At 46.0% G+C, this 18,306-nt stretch overlaps 1 protein-coding gene across 12 annotated transcripts in view; it reads left to right on the top strand.

Annotated features, from left to right (window-relative positions):
- Window positions 1-9,688: 9,688 nt before the first annotated feature.
- The window catches only part of Cfap65 (cilia and flagella associated protein 65), a 33,556-nt gene continuing 24,938 nt past the window's right edge, over window positions 9,689-18,306 (top strand). For 4 of the 12 annotated variants that reach the window (XR_373253.2, XR_003955586.1, XM_006495991.2 and 1 more), the window contains exons 1-8: window positions 9,689-9,794; window positions 12,077-12,245; window positions 13,287-13,471; window positions 15,958-16,060; window positions 16,815-16,981; window positions 17,111-17,310; window positions 17,573-17,718; window positions 18,079-18,301. Coding sequence is in view for 10 of the 12 variants with exons in the window: in XM_006495991.2 (XP_006496054.1) it covers window positions 12,117-12,245; window positions 13,287-13,471; window positions 15,958-16,060; window positions 16,815-16,981; window positions 17,111-17,310; window positions 17,573-17,718; window positions 18,079-18,301 (1,153 nt within the window). In the remaining 2 variants the exon portion in view is untranslated. Of the gene's footprint in view, window positions 9,795-12,076; window positions 12,246-13,286; window positions 14,104-14,125; window positions 14,310-15,957; window positions 16,061-16,814; window positions 16,982-17,110; window positions 17,311-17,572; window positions 17,719-18,078; window positions 18,302-18,306 lie in introns of those variants that run through there. The other 8 variants (XM_006495990.1, XM_030254139.1, NM_001039495.1 and 5 more) reach the window with 8 other exon arrangements.

The following is an 18,306-nucleotide window of genomic DNA, read 5'->3' as shown; positions in this document are numbered from 1 at the left end:
CCCTGGAATCCAACCTACTGAGCAGTTCCAATATACAGGTCACTACAGTCATGAGACAAATGTCCCTACAGGCCCTTCCTCACCTGGCAGATGAGACTGGGGTGGTGCTATCGCATAATTCTCTCAGCATGGCTGTGTGAGAGACAGAGCAGAGGTCCATCGTCACTGCACACACCCAGAGCCATGGTACTGTGTCCCAGTGAGAGTTGTCTCTCCTGTTTCCCCTGAGCCTTCTCAGGGCCTGGGTTCTAGACTCTTTTCTATTGGTAATGAACTAAAGTATGAAAAAGAAAAGATTCTATGGAATTCATGTCTCTCAGTGGCTCCTTCTGACTTCTTGAGTATGTCAGTGGTCCTGGTCCATAATCTAGTAACTGTCAGCCATCAGAATTCCCTGGGAAGCTTGTTCACAGGCTTCTGACTTCATAGTTCTAAAGGGAAGCCCAGTAATTAATTTTTATAAATATCCCAAACATGGCGAATGGTCCGTGGGTGCCAGTTGGCTTTTTGTCACCAGAAAACAAACAAACAAACAAAACAAAACAAAACAAAAAAAGCAAAACTTGAGAAAAACAAGAGAAACAATTTCTCTCGTCTTAGGGTCTTTGAGGTTCCATTCTGTGGCCTGACAGCCCCACTGATCCCCTCATGACATCTGGGAAACAGAGAGCAGAAGATCCTAGGGTCAAGATCTACCCTTCAGAAGCATGCCTCTGGCCACCTACTTCTTACAGTTGGGTCCCACCTTCTCACAGCCTGTTCAGTTATAAGCTCATTGAAGATGTTAGTGCTACTATCTGGGACAAGGCTTTCATGGGAGAGGGGACATTTCCTATCCAAAGCACACCAGTGTTGCTATGTTTAGAGAAGACCCAGTTTGTTGCCAAGACAGAATAGCATCCTTCATTTTCAGTTCCTCCAACCTAAGGCACATTTTCCTGCACAACTGAGCAGTAGGCAATGATGTCCAGGGAAAAGCAGGGAGATCAGAAAAACAATACAAATCAATGTTCCTTAGCCAGATAAGCTGTCACATACCTATAGTCCCAGCGAGGCTGAGGCAGGAGGATCATGAATTGGAGGTCGGTCTGGACTATGTCGTGAGATCCCTTTTCAAGACAAAACACAAACGTCTTTGGTTGGGTATGGTGGTCCATGGCCATAATTCTAGCACTGGGGAGGCAAAGGCAGGAGGATTGTTACAAGTTCTGGGCCAGGCAGGGCTACAAAACAACACCTTGACACAAAATAAACAAGCAAGCAACCCAACAAATAATCATTGCTTGGGAGGGGGGTGTCTGTGCCATATGTCCCCATAGGCTGACATCTCATGAAGACCATTGCTATGTAGTTTTCTAGACATTACACTTGCAGCCTTTTTAATGCTTATAACAATACTGTGTGTCATTTTCCAAATGGCAATGCACTGAAGAGGACGCCGCAAGGAATTTGTATCCTTCTAGTGCGTACCCTTCTCTGGCCCACCATTGTCATGGGCTTTCTCATATAATGAGAAATAGGAGGTGGCGGTAGGTAATGATGTCTTTGTCCATTTTCTTTCTCATTCTTTCCTGGTAGACTTTCTATCTGGTAGATCAGGTTATCATGACAGTGGGAGAATATGGATGGCCCTCCAGGTCATGGAGGATAGAGGGAGACGGAGAAGGTGAAGAAGAGAGGAGGAGGGGGACACAGATCAGGGAGAAGGTGAGAAAACAAAAAAAATTTTAAGTTAAATTGATAATAATGGTAATGGTGACCATCATCTTTATCACTAAGGTAGCAGGAGTCAGGGAAAAGGGCCCGGAGTCAATGCAAGGGCCCCGGAGGGTTTAAAACAGGGTGGGGCTCATGATCTGAGTTTCTAAAAGATCCCCTGGCTTCTGTGTGGAAGAGACATTAGCAGGGGCAACATGGAAGGAGGGTGTCCATTAGTGGCAGGAAGAGTAGGTGACCCGGACTGGGGAACTGGCCATGGGGTTAGAAAACTGGTGATAGAGTGTGGATACTCAAGCAACAACACCAGACAGAAGGCAAGACCGGGGGAGTCACAGCATTCAGGAAAGGACCAAAGTGAAGCGTGGGGCTTTTAACCGTGGGCTTCACCTCTCCTACCCACAAGAGCCATTTGGCCTCAGCGGCTGCCAGAGAGGGTTTTCAGGTACAGACTTATACCTCCTTGTTTCTGAAAACTGGTTCTCCCAGCCCAGGCTCCTGCTCTCTCTGCCTGTACCTCCACCCCACCCCCATCTTACCACAGGCAGAGTAGTTAGTGGGGGGGGGGGAGTCATTTCCTTCTCACAGTTCTTGAGGTTGAGTGTCTACTATCAAGGTCCTAGCACCTGGGGAGGGCTTCTGTACTGTGCCAGCCAGTGGCCAAATGCCAAATGGCAAAAGGGCTAAAAGAAGGGGCCAAACACGTTCTATCATTGGGACCCCACTTGCAGTCACTAACCTATCCCCAGGATCCCACAGTAGCAGAGTCCTCCTAATATAACTACTCTTACAGGTACCTTGCACTTGGCAGTGATACTTGGATGACTACTTTTGTGACACACAGATTTTTAAATTGAACCATTGCAGCCCCTATACCTTGAAAATGGATGGAGAGGGAACTCAGGCTATGCCTGTGTCCACATGTCCTGGGGGAAGAGGGAGAGAAACCTAGAGAGAGTGAGATCTGGAGTGTTGGGGTTCAGGAAGCAAAATTAGAGAACTTCCTAGTTGTGGGGTTTCTGGAGCTGCCTGGAAAGACTGCCCTCAATGGGAGACCCAGTGCAATTAGGTACCTACTCCTGTCCCTGCTGAGGCCTCTCTGAATTTACCTGCCCCAAGCCATTCCTGACGCTTGCTCTCTTGGTTAGGAATCAGTCTAGCCATGGCTCACAGGAAGCCAAGTGGGTTTCGCTCCTCTCCTCTTGCACGTAGTCAGGGGCTTTGGACAGTGGGTGGATCCTATTTTTATCAGAGCTAAAGCCAGGCAACGGCTCTTTAGGTGGTGGTCTAGCACCTGGGAGACAGAAATAGGCACCTTCCATTACAGAGAAATAAGGCTGGGCCTTTATGGCCCTGCTTTACTTGGGCAAAGGTAGGTAAGCGGATCATCAGGAACTAGTGTGTGTGGAAGAGAGGTTCATGGCACCCCCAGGGGCAGAAGGACATAATGGATGGCTCTACAGGTGTCAGAGGGAGACAAGGATGTGGGGTGGGAACTAGGAACCATGGCAGCGGCAGGGTAAACAGCCTATGTGACCTGCCCAGCACAACTGCCCAAAGAGAACAGATTCTAGCAATGGAGGCCATTGGTGGGGAGTGCAAGCCCTGTTTTTCGCTCCAGAGGATTCCTCTGTACAGATAAACCTCCCACCACCCCGTGCCCTCTGGCCTCTGAATGGCTGCAACTGCTAAGGCTCAGCCCTCAAGTCCCACACCCCAGTCAGCTTCTCAAAGCCTCTTTGTTTCTCGGACTGAACCTGGCCAGCCTGGATCTGATAAGGCCTCTATGGGTAGATAGCAGCCCAGCCCCGTGTGTGGCACTGCCCTTAGCCACACCTACTGCCTCGCACGCACACATCCACCTCATGCATCTACCGGAGATGGGCAGAGACTCGGGGACCTTCCTATCCCAGTGCAGGCATGTTTGTCTCTGCTGTAATCCTACCCGCGGCCCTCTCAAAAACTCTGTCATCCCATGGAGAGACAAAATAGGAGAATGAGCACAACCGTTTCAGAGATGAACAAATTAGCTTCCCAGGGAGAACGTATCTTGTGTGTGTTCTTTTCTTTCCTATAGGTCAGGTGTGCTAGACGCACTATTCACACCAGGGCTTCGAGTCCTAAACACAAGTGAGGATAGCATTACTTCCTCATTCGCACACGAAGAAAATAAGGTCTGAAGAGGTGAAGTTGATTTCATATCAATGCAAGAGCAGAGCAAGATGGTGAGTCCATCTCAGGGGTACAAGAAGAAGACACTCCTACCCATGAACTAAAGGACCAGGAGTCCAAGGGTGGCCATACCTCTGTTAGAAAAAGATGGCCCTTGGGGAGGAACATCCTAAATGCTGTAGAGTTAAGGATGGTGTGCTTAAAAGGTACCCGTGGATTCTCTGCTATTCCCTGTACTTAGGAGAGGCAGGATCTGGCCTGGAGCTAAGTAACATCTAACAAGTAAGCTGTGTGGCTTCTGTCTGGTTGCACCTAGAATGGGTGCTCTGGTCCATGGCCTAACAGCAGACCGCAGCAACTGTCAGCATGGGAGGGTGCCTTTGGGACATCATTCTAAGGTGATTCTAGGTATCAGACTCCCATTGTCAGGCTTGCACAGTGAGCATTTTACCTGCTGAGCCACCATGCCCCCACTGTTTTAATCTCTTAATCTTAAAAGGAGCAAACAGTGGACAGGATTAAAATCTAATAAGGAATAGATAAAGTAGCAAGTTTATACTGAAAAATTTTGGCAGACACACTTTAGCAAAGAGATCAAGGTTAATAGCACCAATAATGCAAACTGGCATGATAAACAAAACTTTAATGAAGACAGAACCTTGTGCACAAACCAGAAGTGAGCTCTTTTGACATCTTGGTCCAGGAGGTCTTTCACATCCAAAAGAAGCCCGCTGTCATGTTAGTGTATCTTTACTTTAGGAAGGGTCTTGATCAGAAATGGTTCTTTCTTTGTCGTGTTGTTTGTTTTTGTTAAATCTTATTTTTAAAGTTTGACATGCATGGATGTGTATGCATGAGTGGGCTGCATGTATAGAGGCCAAAAGATGGTGTCAGATCCCCTGGGACTGAAGGCATAGATAATTATAAACCACCAGGTAGGTTCTCGTGATTGAACTCGAGTCCTTTTGGAAGAACAGCCAGTGCTCTTTACCCACCAAGCCACCTCTCCAGGTCCTCTTTTTAAAAGTCCTGTATCTCATATTCACAAGCTTTGAAACAGCTGTTCAGTTTCCTCTGTTGCCAGATGTCTTAGTTTCTTTTCCTGTTGCTGTGATAACATACCCTGCCGAAAATATTTTAACGGTAAAAGTGCACAGTTCAAGGGAACAGTCTAGCATGGTGACCAGCATGGTGAGTCCAAATGGGAGAAGTTTGAAGTAGATAATAATGAATGTCTGGGGTTGAATTCATATTTAGTTTGATGACTCCAGGCTCTTTCCTAAACACCCCACTCTCCTGTCCTCTCAGGGGTACCCTCTATTGGTTCATTTTGTACTCTGGAGACTTGGGGTTAGGGAAAAGAAGCGAGAAAGCAGAAAGGAGAGAGGAGGGGGTGGGGGTGGTGGCCAGGACTTCTGGAGCTGTCCGTGGTGCTGGTGCCTCAAGTCAGCATAGAACTGGAGAGCCAGGAGAAGACCACGTGGGCAGAAAGGGAAGGACAGTGAAATGTGAAGGGCCCTCTGCCAATGAGGAGGACCAGTAAGTGCAGAGCTCAGACTTGAAGGACTTCATGTTGAAACAAAGACCTGGGTGCACAGTTGCTAGTAAGCTAAAACTTGGTTCTCAGCACTGAGTTGAAACTAGTATAGTATAGCATTACTGGCCACTGACCCATCCCCACAGCCCCACACACTGTCAAGTTTGGTTTCTCAGTTTTCTCCCTACATACTCTGGCTCTATCCCATGACCAAAGAACTAAGGAGTCAATACCAGGCAAAATGTGGGATCTAGGACACTGATTTGGCCCACAGGAGCTGGTGTCTGGTCTGAGAAATCCAATGTCCATACTTTACCATTTGCTAAGGTGTTTTGTTTTGTTTTGTTTTAAATACAACTCCCATTCGTTTCAATTTTACAGATGAGTAAAGAGAGGCTTTACCCAAAGAGATGAAGGGGTCTGCAACCCTATAGGTGGAACAACAATATGAACTAACCAGTACCCCCAGAGCTCGTGTCTTTAGCTGCATATGTATCAGAAGATGCCCTAGTCGGCCATCATTGGGAAGAGAGGTCCCTTGGTATTGCAAACTTTATATGCCCCAGTACAGGGGAACGCCAGGGCCAAGAAGTGGGAGTGGGTGGGTAGGGGAGCAGGGCGGGGTGGGGTATAGGGAACTTTTGGGATAGCATTTGAAATGTAAATAAAGAAAATATCTAATAAAAAATAGAGGGGAGCGGGGGGAGGGTATGGGGGACTTTCAGGATAGCATTTGAAATGTAAATGAAGAAAATACCTAATAAAAAATTGGAAAAAATATTAAAAAAGAGAGGCTTTACAATTTGTCTCACATTTTCCAGCTATTGAAAGATGGAGCCACGTGCCTTTAATCCACATGCACTTGGGAGGCAGAGCCAGACAGCTCTCTGTGTTTAAAGGCAGTCTGATCTACAGAGCAAGTTCCAGGACAGCCAGGGCTACACAGAGAAACCATGTATCAAAAACAAAAACAAAAAAACCAACCAGCCATCCAACCCACCCACCAACCAACCCACCAGACAAACAACCAAACAAAAACCAAAGAGAAAGATGGAACCAGAACCTGAACTTGAATTTCCTAGGAAGATGAAATATCATGTAAATTTTTTCTCCATTCCCTTACTCTTGGCCTACATGGATTTCTACTCTGTGGTAGTTTAGGGAGTAGGTGGAGAGAGAAAATTGTCTGGGAGGGAGGCTTGCATAGGAAAGGTGGAAACCCACAAGTTGGTTCTGGACAAGGAGTAAGCCTTTCCTTTGAGTTCTTCTGGCGTACAACAGCTGTAATGGTTAATCTCTGTTGTCAGCTTGACTGATTCCTTCAAGAGACATACCTCTGGGCTTGTATACAAGGGTGTTGACACAGAGATTAGCAGAGTAGGGAAGATTTACTGTGAATGTGGCATCATTCCATGGTCTGGAATAAAAGGAGAGAAAGAAGGAACCCAGAAGACTGAAGAACGTCAGCTGCCCTGTTTTTTACTTCCTGATCTGCCAAGATGTGAGGCGTCCCAGACACAAGCTCCCATTGCCTTCTCCACTATGCTGGGCTAAGCCCAAACAAATCCTTCTTCGTTCAAATTGCTCCTAATAGGTGTTTTGTCATAGCAATGAAAAATGTAACGAATGCCCTTCAGTTTTGGAAGGGTAGACCTTTCATCTGCAAGGGATAGACAGATGTGCTGGCTGGTCAGCAGAGCAACCCTGGCACTTAGGTACACTGTCTTTGGCTTTCCATACCTCAGCACAGCAAAAGCAGCCTCCATCCTTGAAGAAACAGAGGAGGGAGGTGTGGAAAGAAGATATTCCCTCCCAAGTACACTGCAGAGAGGCTGAGGCTGGTAGAAGGAACACAGAAAGCTACACGGCTTATGTATAGAGATCAGAGGGGGAATGTGTTCGTTCATCCCTTTTCATGTGCTTAATCAATGAAACACTGCATTTTGGAAATTAATCAATAAAGCCTTCATGTTGAAGGCCTATAGCCCTAGAGGCTGGGGCAGGGGGATTTCAAGTATGAGGCCAGCCTGGTCTATAAAATGAGGACCTGTGTCAACAGATAAACAAAAGAGAAGAAATTATCCACAACAAATAGATAAGGGAATCAAGGGTCAGAGAGATCGTGACTTTTTCAAAGCCTTACAGCCAGAAATTAACAAAGGTTAATCCCAGGCCTGTCTGGTTCCAGTCTGAAATCTTCTCTATTCCAGGGGAAGCTGATGAGAAGATACAGGAAGATACAGGAAGGAAACAGGATATTGTGTATGCAGTAAAGCCCAAATTGCTAACTGTGTGCTTTGTCCCCCAGCCCCAGGCCTCAGACAGAGAGCTCAGGTCTCTCATCTATCCTTACTTTTTCCAATACTTTGGTCCTTATAATTTTCCTGAATCATTCACTTTCATTCACAGCCTTGAAACAAATGGCGTTTGTGTCTGTGGGCCTAAAGAGGACATGACCACTCAGATCCAATGCCTAGCATCTTCTAAGCTATCTCAGCTACTGAGAAGGGGACTTCCAAGGCAAGTCCATTGTCTGCTTCCCTCTCCTCACACCCAGCACCCAACCAAGCCTTCCTGGGTACTCAACTTCCTGAGCAAAGTCCAGTATGTGGGGGCCTCTCCTTAGGAGTCCTCACATCAGCTGAAGTTACTGCTCAGAGCTGCCAGTTATAATTCCAGAGAAGCGCAGACCACAGCACCTGATAACAAAAGAAACTGTCCTTCCACTGTCCTAACCCAGAACTCACCAATATATAATCAAAAGATGCTGGGAAGAGGTTCCTCAGGAGAGGAGACCAAAGAACACATGGCTCAAAAAATCTGACTTCTTTATCATCAGTTTTTTCTTATTGGGTTCTCTGAGGTCCCCCCCCAAATCCTGCATAAGTATTCTCAATTTTTTTTGGCATAAGTATGAAAAGGAAAATTTTGTTTATTCATTTCTATTCATCATTTCATCATTCATTATTCCATTACATTCATTATCATTCATTCACTTATTGTCATTTATACCCCCCACTTTTTTTGTCCATAAGGTCCAGCTGAGTCAGACTGATTAAAAAAAAAAAAAGAAGAACTTGAAGAAAAACAAAAAAAGGGAGAAATCATTACAGGAGCTCCAAATAGCATCAACGTCATCACGTTCAAAGTACAGCCTTCAGATTCTGAGAAACCAGCGAGACACTCACTGAGTTCCACGTTCCTTAATCCCCAAAGAATTCCAGGCTTAGTTGGGCTGGCATGACTTAACCGACCTCCTGGACCTCCCTTGCAGCAGCCCTGCCCTCCCCCGCTCATGTGATCCCTCAAGCCAACTCAGGTCACTTTGTCACCTCAGTCCATCGCCTACCTCCCACAAGTGAACCCCAATCCTCCAAACTGCTCGTTTATTTTCTGGGTTTGCTTCCAGCTCTCTGAGCTCTCCCTCTATAACCACACCACACCCCTTTCATTCTGAGGAGGAATGGGTTCACTGTTCAGGCAGTAAAACTCTTTAATTGCCGAAGAATGAACTTTGAGATTCTTGGCTTTTTCTACGTCGCCTTCATCCAATGATACCTTTCTCACAGCGTGCACACCAGTGCACAGACAAAAAAGAATTTCTTCATACATTAACTTTTGTCTCTCTTCAAACAAGTTAATTTTCTTTGGTCTCAGACCAAAAGATATCTGGAAGAAAATGCCAAAGGTGTTCTCTTTCGGCAGCAGAAGGAGCACATTTATAAATCCTATGCAGTAAGAAATAACCAGAGGCTGTTTTCAATGAACCATCATGATCATAGGGAATGAGGCTCTGAGTCTAGATCAGTCTACTTCAAGAGATTAGGAATGACTCCCATTCAGGCAATCTATGATTTTTGAGCCCAACAGTAATCTATGAATAAGGTGGTCAAATAAAGTAATTGCCAGGACACCATGAAAATTGGGGGAACCATGTTTACCTTGTCTGGAATGGAAAAAGACCACAGTTGGTACTACAGCAGGGAAAATCTTGGATTCAATACTTAACATAGGGAGATTAAATTTGAGCAGGCATTGACTGGGTGTGTAGCTTAGTGATGATCAAAGCTTTAATTCTTAGCACAAAAAGAAAAAAATATATAAAGAAAGTTAAAGAAAAAAGAAGAAAAAGGAAAGGAAAGAAGAAAAAAGAGAGAAAATAAAGGAAAAGAAATGAAATGAAGAGAAAAACAAAACAAAAAGAAACGGACTCATTCGCTTTCTCTGAACCTTGGCTCTTTTGGGTTGCCGTCGTTGCCATGGGATACCAAAAGACGCTGTGTCCCGAGCGTCCTGTATCTACGGAGACGTTAGCACAGCGTTTGCATGAGTTCTAAACGTTGGAGGCCAGCGAGAGGAACAAGGAACGGTATCTGTACTAAAAACCCCTTTTACAGGAAATCGTGGCGGGTCTTCAGAAAGTCCTTTCGTTGTGGGCGAGATTAATTAGATGCGGGGGCCAGGAGACCCTGAGAAGCCCCATAAGTACATTTTGTTCCCTTCGTTTTAAGGCTTCCTTCCTCAGCTCTACTTGACCACTCCTTACCCTCACCCCTACTCCCGGTTTTTTCACCTGTCGTTTGTAAAATTTTAAGATCAGAAATTAGGCAAATAAAAGAAACTGATAAAATACCCCCACCCCCGAAACTAGAAAATTGGTTTAAAACAAGCCCCCCCCAAACACACACACACACACACACACACACACACACACACACACACACACACACACACACACAACTGCACGTTTTTTCACAGCAAAATGTTGCAAATGACCTTCTCTGTTCCCGGAAAGGCTCCATGCTTCCTGCCTTAAGTCCCGGCTGGACCACTTTTCTACCTTATTTTGTCTCTTCTCTAGCCTTTCAGAGATAGATTGGTGTATTGAGTGGGGACTTTTTCAGAGAGGCAAGGCAGACTGTCTGTTGAATCCCCTGATGTCTGAGAGATCAGGGACTAGGGACAGGACCTAAAGCTATCCAAGGACAGAAAAGTAACAGCTCTCCTCCCCACCCGCAGCTTGCATTTCTTGGGTTCTGTCTGAACACCCACTTTACATTTGGAGGTAGGAAGCTTGTTTTGTACAAGTACCTGCTGTATCAGACCTGTTTGGTAAATGCTCTGTGAGGGAATGCATGGGATGAGGACAGTAACTTGAAATGGTTTCCTCCAGTGTTAGAGAACCTTCTAGGAACAAATGAGCCAACAGAGGGTTTCTCTGGCTGGTGGAGAGAGAATGAGATTGTCTTTGGGAAATGTGTAAACTGCTAAAGGTAATCATGAGATTGTTACATTATAACATGGGGACCTTAATTAACCACCAACTTGAAGAAGGAGATGTTTTAGGTTAAATTAAAAGCAAGTCATGGCCAATCATGATGGTTCATGTCTTTAATCCCAGCGCTTGGAAGACAGAGGCAAGTGGATCTCAGAGTTTGAGACTAACCTAGTCTGTAGATCTAGTTCCAGGACAGCCAGGGCTACACAGAGAAACCTTGTCTCAAAAGAAAAACAAGGAAAAGAAGGCAAATCACATGTAACGATAAACAACTGTAGGGATTAAAATATCTGTTGAAAACCTCACAATACTGTCTGGATTGTTAGTCAAATTGATACTATTTGGGATATGGACAATCTTACTTAAAGAAGTGAAAAAAAATACTAAACAATGTGAAATATAGAAATAAGTTCAAAAATAAGTATTACAGCTTTGCTGTCCAGTGTAGTAGCTACTAGGCAACTTTAACTATTGAGCACTTGAAATCTGGGTGGTCTGAATTGAGATAAACTGTGAATATAAGATGTGCTGGACTGGAGAGAAAATTCAGTGCTTAAGATATTCATTCTCAGCATACACATATTGGGTGACTCACAACTGCCTCTAACTCTAGAGCCAGGGAATCAAATACCCCCTCTGGCTTCCACCAGTACCACCTGCATGTGGCAAACACACACACACACACACACACACACACACACACACACACACACACACATACACACACACACACACACACACACACACACATGCACGCACAAATAAAAATTTAAATTAAAAAGAATTAGATGCACTGCTGGGTGTGGTGGTGCACACCTTTAATCCCAGCACTTGGGAGGCAGAGGCAATGGGATCTCTGAGAGTTCAAGTCCAGCCGAAGCTACTTAGTGAGGCTATGTCTAAAAACAAACAAAGTCAAACAAACCAACCAAATAGCAAGTTGAACAGACTGTGGAGAACAAGCCAGTAAGCAGTGTTCCTCTACTGTTCCTGCCTCCAGGTCCCTGTCTTCAATTCCTGCCCTGACTTTCCCGAGAGTTGTAAGAGAAGATTAACCCTTTGCTCTTCCAAGTTGCTTTTGGTCATAGTGTCTGTGACAGCAATAGAAAGCAAACTAAAACACGTGTAGTCATGGAAGAAAAGGGCTACACCAGCCTTATTCCAAAATCCCTCCTCCATGTGGTTTCTGGAGTGGTACTTTAGGCCACTGAGCAAAGCTCTGGGCCTTTTGTTCAGCCTCGTGCCTCAAGGCGCCACCTCATAGCAATAGCACTTGTCAAAACAGAGAGCAAACTCCTCCTCCATCTCAACTAGGAAGAGTCTTCTTTACCAACTCTCTTTCTCACTTCCTCCTCTGCTCCTCTCAACTCCAGACTCGTCTGCTGATCTGGTAGGGATTTTTGGCTTTGCTAGATGCTCATCCAGAAAAACCAATGCCACATCACGAGGACCAGGGAGAACTGTGACTGTACAATGAACACTGTGAATGAAGATTTGTGCCTGAGTGCCAGCACACTGGGAAGTAGCAGTGTCACCACCCAGGTGAGGGTATGGCTGGGGTGGTGGATCAAGTGTGGCAAGACCAAGTGGGGGCCATGGTCACAGTACAATAGGGTGAACGTCTGGGGGACAGACTTTCCCATATACACTCTGGCACTCACCCTCCCTAGATGGAGCCCTGGGCAGACCTGAGTGCTGGGAACTATGGTTCCCATATGGTTCTGTGAAGGTAACTTTTATTCCCCCTAAGGTAATTGTCATCTCAAAGGTTTACTGCCTCAGTCTGCTAACCTGGGCCTCGTCTTGGAAGCTTGTAGCCTCTGTACAACCTAAGCCTAGAATGTCTCCAGCCTCTGAGACTTGCTGCTGAATAAGCTCACCCTTTCTAGTTCTTTCTGATCTCTGTCTGGCTGGTTCAACCCAGCTATTCTGGCTTTAACTTCTCTCCACACTGACTGATTCAAACTGGATTCTTTCAGCTTCTCCTGGCTTGCTCTGCTTAACCTCAAACTAACTCTGGCAATCTGTTCTAAACTTCTGGATCCTTCTCATTCTCTGGCTCCTCCTGTCTTCACCTGGATCTAGCTTGTTCTCTCTCTGCAACCTGTCTCTCTATAACTGTTCCCAAAAAACTGTCCCCACCTTCTACACTGTCCCTCAAGTGGCTTCTCTTTCCCCTCTCTTCTCGTGAGAGTTGGGCATATCCTAGTCTGTCAAATATTTTCTCTGATTTGTCGCTTTGTCTGCTACTGAATTAGGCAGCACTTTTAAATGTGAGTTCTTCCTTCTACAAACTTTACCTTCATTGTTTGGGATTAAAGATATGTACTAAGGCCGCGTCTGTATTCCAGCCAGGGGAATTAAAGGTGTGTGCTAAGGCTGAGCCACACCACAGCTAGAAATAGGTTTGTCCAATAAACAACACAATCTTGGGGTTCACATTGTGATCATATATCCTGCAATGCCATGCCCAAGGGTGAGGGACTTTCATCACCCCATAAGTGCTAAAAGCAGGATGAAGCTGCGAGATCTTGGTCTGTTTCCTAAGTCTCGACTTCTTCTCCTTTTATGCCACCTGAACAGCTTGTAGATCCCCTGGACAGGAAAATATGCCTCATAAGGAGGCAAAATGATGTGAAAAAGAGGGTGATCTGGGGCATCGAGGTCGCCGAGAAGCTGCACTGGAAAGGCTGGGAGCTGGGAAAGGAGACCACAAGAACCCTGGTTCTGAAAAACCTCTCCCTGAAAACCCAGAAGATGAAGTACAGGTACCAGAATGAGGGACCAGGGGCCACCTGAGCCCACAAGCCCCCAAGGTGGGTTCTTCTTAAAAAGAAAACAAAACAACCTTTAAAAGGTCACCAAGTCAGAAGAACACTCAAAACATGTACAGTGTGAAGAATCCTAACCGGAGCCCACATCGTGGGGCCTTCTTACTTGCAGAGAACAACTATGCTGCCTCCTGTTCTAATGACTTTCTTGCTTTTCCCAAATGAATTTGCCACATGTGTTGGCATCTTTTTAGCAATCCAGTCCAATTTACCTTATGGACTTTAAAGGAAAGAATATGATTTGCTTTTTTTGTAACCTTTTCTTTTTAAACACAAATTGTCTCTCTGTATACACACCTCCAGTATTCCTGTTTTTCTAAAGAACCTTTCAAAATGTTCTTTTATGTATATGTAATTGCTTTTTGTGAATGGCCTGATGATATATTTCCTCAGCTGAATGTGCCGTTTTCTCAGCCCCATTCTTGGCACTGGTGTGCTCCAGTGGATGCTCTCCCCTATGATACTGACTGCCGAACTGTGTAGATCTCTAGCTGGAATATGATCTGTGCTCCAGGTCTACCAGTAGAATCCTGGGGTTAAGTAGTCAAGTCTGAAGTAAGCTTGATCATGTAAGTCCTCCATCTTCTCAAGATTACTCATTGCTCTTATCCCCTTGAACTTTGACAAAATCTTAAACTCAGCTCAATACACATATAGCCAATTTTTGGTGCGCGACATTAGGATTTGGCTGCACACACAAATGAATGAACTTGGGAAATGACACATTACAGTACCGAGTCGCTCTACATCTGGTTCTCAAGTGCTGGCATGATAGGTATGTGTCACTGTGCCCAGGTATATGTGATGTGCTTTAAAGTTGTTGTCATCATTTGTTGGTTGATAGGGTTTTTTTTTTTTTGAAGATTGTTGACTTTTTTGTTTGTTTTGAGATAGGATCTTATAATATAGGCCTGCCTGGCCAAGAACTTGTAGCAGTCCTCTTATCTCAGACTCTCAGGTGATGGAATTACAAATATGAGCCACCATGATTGGCTAGGTTTTCCAATATTTTCAAACGTTTTTTTAAGACTTATTTTTATTTATCTGCATGTGTGTGTATGCCTCTGTGTATATACATACATGCATATGTAATGTATGTGGGTGACCTTGAGTCCAGAAAGGTCGGGGGGGGGGGTGTTGTATCTCCTAGAGGTGAAGTTACAGGCAGTTGTGAGCTACCATGTGGGTGCTAGGAACCAAACTTGGATCCTCTGAAGGAGCAGCAAATGACCTCAACTAGTGAATCATCTCTCCAGTCCCTAACATTTTTGAATTGAGGTATCATTTGTTTTGTCTTTTCCCTATTTTGTTCATATGGTAAATTATATGAACTGACTTTCTGAATTAGACTAATCATGAATATCAGGATAATTCCAACATTGTTATATTCTTTTTCTGACTCCGACTCCTCCTTCCCCTCCTTTTCCCCCTCCTCCTCTCCCTCCTCTTCCTCCTCTTCCCCCTCTCCTCCTAATACTTGTTTCTGACTAAGTTTAGTCTAGTTTTTGTTCTGCCTCTGATAGGTTTTGGTAATAATATATAGTTGTTACAAAGACAGTGTTAGGGAGTGTTTCTGTGTTATCTTGAAGAGGAAAGACTGGAATGTCTTTCCTCCAGTGCTAGGCAGTATTTGCTACGACCCACCTGTTCCAGTGTTTCCTTTATGGAACATTCTTGCCTACCCTTTTCCATTTCTTCAATGGTTTTCGGGTGGCGTGACCATAAAGTTGATTGACTAATTTTTGGGTTGGTTTTGTATGTTGCATTTTCTATGGTGTTTGTTCCACCCACACTCACCAGGCCATTGGTGCAGTCATTGTCCACATCATTGTCCACGCCTGGCTCTCTCCATGATCATCATCTTCAGCAGAGACAGGAGTCTTGCTGTGAATAACTGTAGGAGTGAAGGAGCAGGGAACCAGGCGTGGTGGCACATGCTTGGGGAATCAGAAGGAGTTCAAGGCTTCATGCAGCAAGTTTGAGGCCAGCCTGTGCTATATGAGACCCTGTCTCTAAGCAAACAAAGGAACTGTGTATATGAATATGTGTATATGTGTATATATACATGTGTGTATAATGGCAAAGGACCTGAGGATAGTCTATTTGGTAGACTGCCTAGCATGTAAAAACCTGTATTTGATCTCCAACACTGTGAAAACTGGATGCAGTGGACCATGCCTGTAATCCCAGCACTAGGGAGGTAGATTCAGATTAGAAGGCAGAGGTCACATTTGGCTATATATGGAGTTCAAGGCCAGCCTGGGTCACATGAGACCGTGTCTCAAAAAATAAAATTACAAGGAGAAGGAAGACATAGGTCCCCTTACAATCTGACCCCTTAAAGAGTGACTTCCATCCTCCGGCTTCCTCTGGTGGTTCTGATCCTGGCTCAGACGTTCTTACCACCTGGCTCTTCTCTGCAGGCCTCCCAAGACCAAGTTCTTCTTCACTATCATTCCACAGCCCATCTTCCTGAGCCCAGGCATAACGCTCACACTTCCCATTGTCTTCCGACCTCTAGAAGCGGTAAGGTCAGCCCAACAAGCAATGCAGTGTGGGGGAGGGCAAAAGATCCGAGACCTCAGAATGGGAGGACGGTTTGAACAGCGGGGATTTCCACACACACCGGTACATCCTGTGTTTGGGAAGCAGAAGCAAGCTGATCTCTCTGAGTTTAATGCCATCCTGGTCTGCATAACTGCATCCTGGTTTGTAGTCAAGGCTACAAAGTGAGATCCTGTCTCAGAAAAATAACCAAACAAACAAACAAAAAATAAATTAAAAAAAAAATCTACAGCTTAGGAAGACCCTCCCTTGATCTTGTTCAATAAAAGGCTGTTTCCTATTGGGCATGGGGTCAGAAGGGCTGTAATTATCACCAGAAAGCTCTTGATTCGTTAGGCACTTACTCTCTGCAAGGTTCCTCAGAATGTTTCTTGTAAAACTTTCTGTCTTTGAAGCTCATTATATTGAGTTATAGCCTCACGATGCCCAGGTTATCCTGGAACTTCTAGGCTCAAGGGAATCCTCCTGCCTCAGGTTCTTGAGCAGCTGCAATCACAGGGGTATGCTGTTGAATCTGGCTCCTCAGAATTCCTTGTTTCCCACAAAAGTGGCTTTTTTCCCCTCAGGGGCCATAAGCATTCATGAAATTCTGATATGGTCAGTCTTCCTGCTAGGGATTCATTGGAGGGGTGGCTTAGCAGAAGTGGAATGTCCTGACTCTTACCTGAACACCACTCACTGGTAACTGTCTCTTCCTCTACCTCCTGTCCTGCAGAAGGAATACACAGACCAGTTGTGGTTTGAAAAAGAAGAGGGGGTGTTCTGTGTGACCCTGAAGGCCACCTTGCCTTGCTACAAGCTAGACTGCCCATCATCTCTGCAACTGCCCATGTGTGCCCTTGGGGACACAGTGGAGACTTGGTTCTGTCTGAACAATGTGGGGTGAGAAGGTCCTGAAGTAGAGAGAGCAGTCCCCGGGGGTGGGGGAGGGGGGAGGAGAACTGTAGTGAGCAGGGGAGACAGGCTCCTGCCAGCAGAACCCCAAGACCTGACCTACTCCCTCACTCTTAGGGACCTGCCCACCTTCTTCACCTGGGAAGTCCCAGCCCCATTTCAGATACTACCCACTACGGGGTTACTGGAGCCAGGCCTGGGTTGTAAGATCAAAGTGACCTTTGAGCCCCTCATAGCTGTCATCCATGAAGTTGAGGCATTGTGCTGGTACGGAAAGGGAAACAAACAGAAGAACAGCATTAACATACAGGCTGCAGGTAAGCCTGCCCTCCCACCAGAGACCCTCCTCAGCCCTCCCTGAGCTTTAGATCTCAGGGCCCCCACCCCCCACAGGTCCCCACCTGCCTATCACTCTTCCACCAGCCCTAGGCTTTATCTTCTATAAATCACAGACTATCCCTCCCAGTGGTAGAGGCAGGGGTGGGGACACACGATACACGGTCTTGTAGGGACTGTTCAGCTGGGGCTATAGAGGCCCTGATAGGTTCTCCCTAAGACAGTCCCCCTTCTCTGCCCCAGCTAAATGTGCACAGCTGCTGGTGAGCATAAAGCACAAGGGGCTAGAGGACCAGGATCAGGAAGGCTTCCAGAAGGTGGTACACTTCGGCTATGTCTCCGTGGGCTCCGTCGCAGAGCGGCAAATCAGGCTGTATAACCCATCTGCGGTGTGCATGCACTGGGAAAGGATAAGCAAATGGGAATGGGCAAGGCTCAGGGACCCCAAGCCTGGGTATACTCCCCCTTCCTCCCCATTCCCAGGGTTCATGTGTCCTGTAGCCCACTGAGTGTTCTGACCCCCAGGCCTTAGGCTAGCTCTCATACTACCTTTGGGAGAAGTAAAAGATGTCCGCCCCGCCCCTCGCCCCCCCCACCCCCCGCTCTGGGCAGCCTTGAGATGGGACACACGCGTGGCCAGCCTGGATACCACCTGTCCCTGATCCCTCATGTGGCTTCCTCAGTATGATGCACAGGCCGCCCAAATCTGGGACTAGAACCTTTCCTTCCCCTAACCCCTGGCTCTACAGGTTAACGCCCCCTTCAAGATAGAAATGGCCGAACACGTGCTGACCAAAGACCCGAGCTTCTCATGTTCCACAAGCCAAGGCATTGTGCCCCCGGGGGAGAAGAAATGCCTGTCACTGTTCTTTCACCCCAAGACTTTGGACAGCAGAGCCATCGACTACTTCTCCATCATACCTTCTGGCTGTGCCACCAAAACTTTGCTCCAGGTTGTTGGTTTCTGTAGAGGTAAT

Source organism: Mus musculus, chromosome 1 (assembly GCF_000001635.26).
Source record: "Mus musculus strain C57BL/6J chromosome 1, GRCm38.p6 C57BL/6J".
NCBI classification, from domain to species: domain Eukaryota; kingdom Metazoa; phylum Chordata; class Mammalia; order Rodentia; family Muridae; genus Mus; species Mus musculus.
The sequence above is the reverse complement of the archived record's forward strand: the minus strand, read 5'-3'. Positions and strand labels throughout refer to the sequence as shown.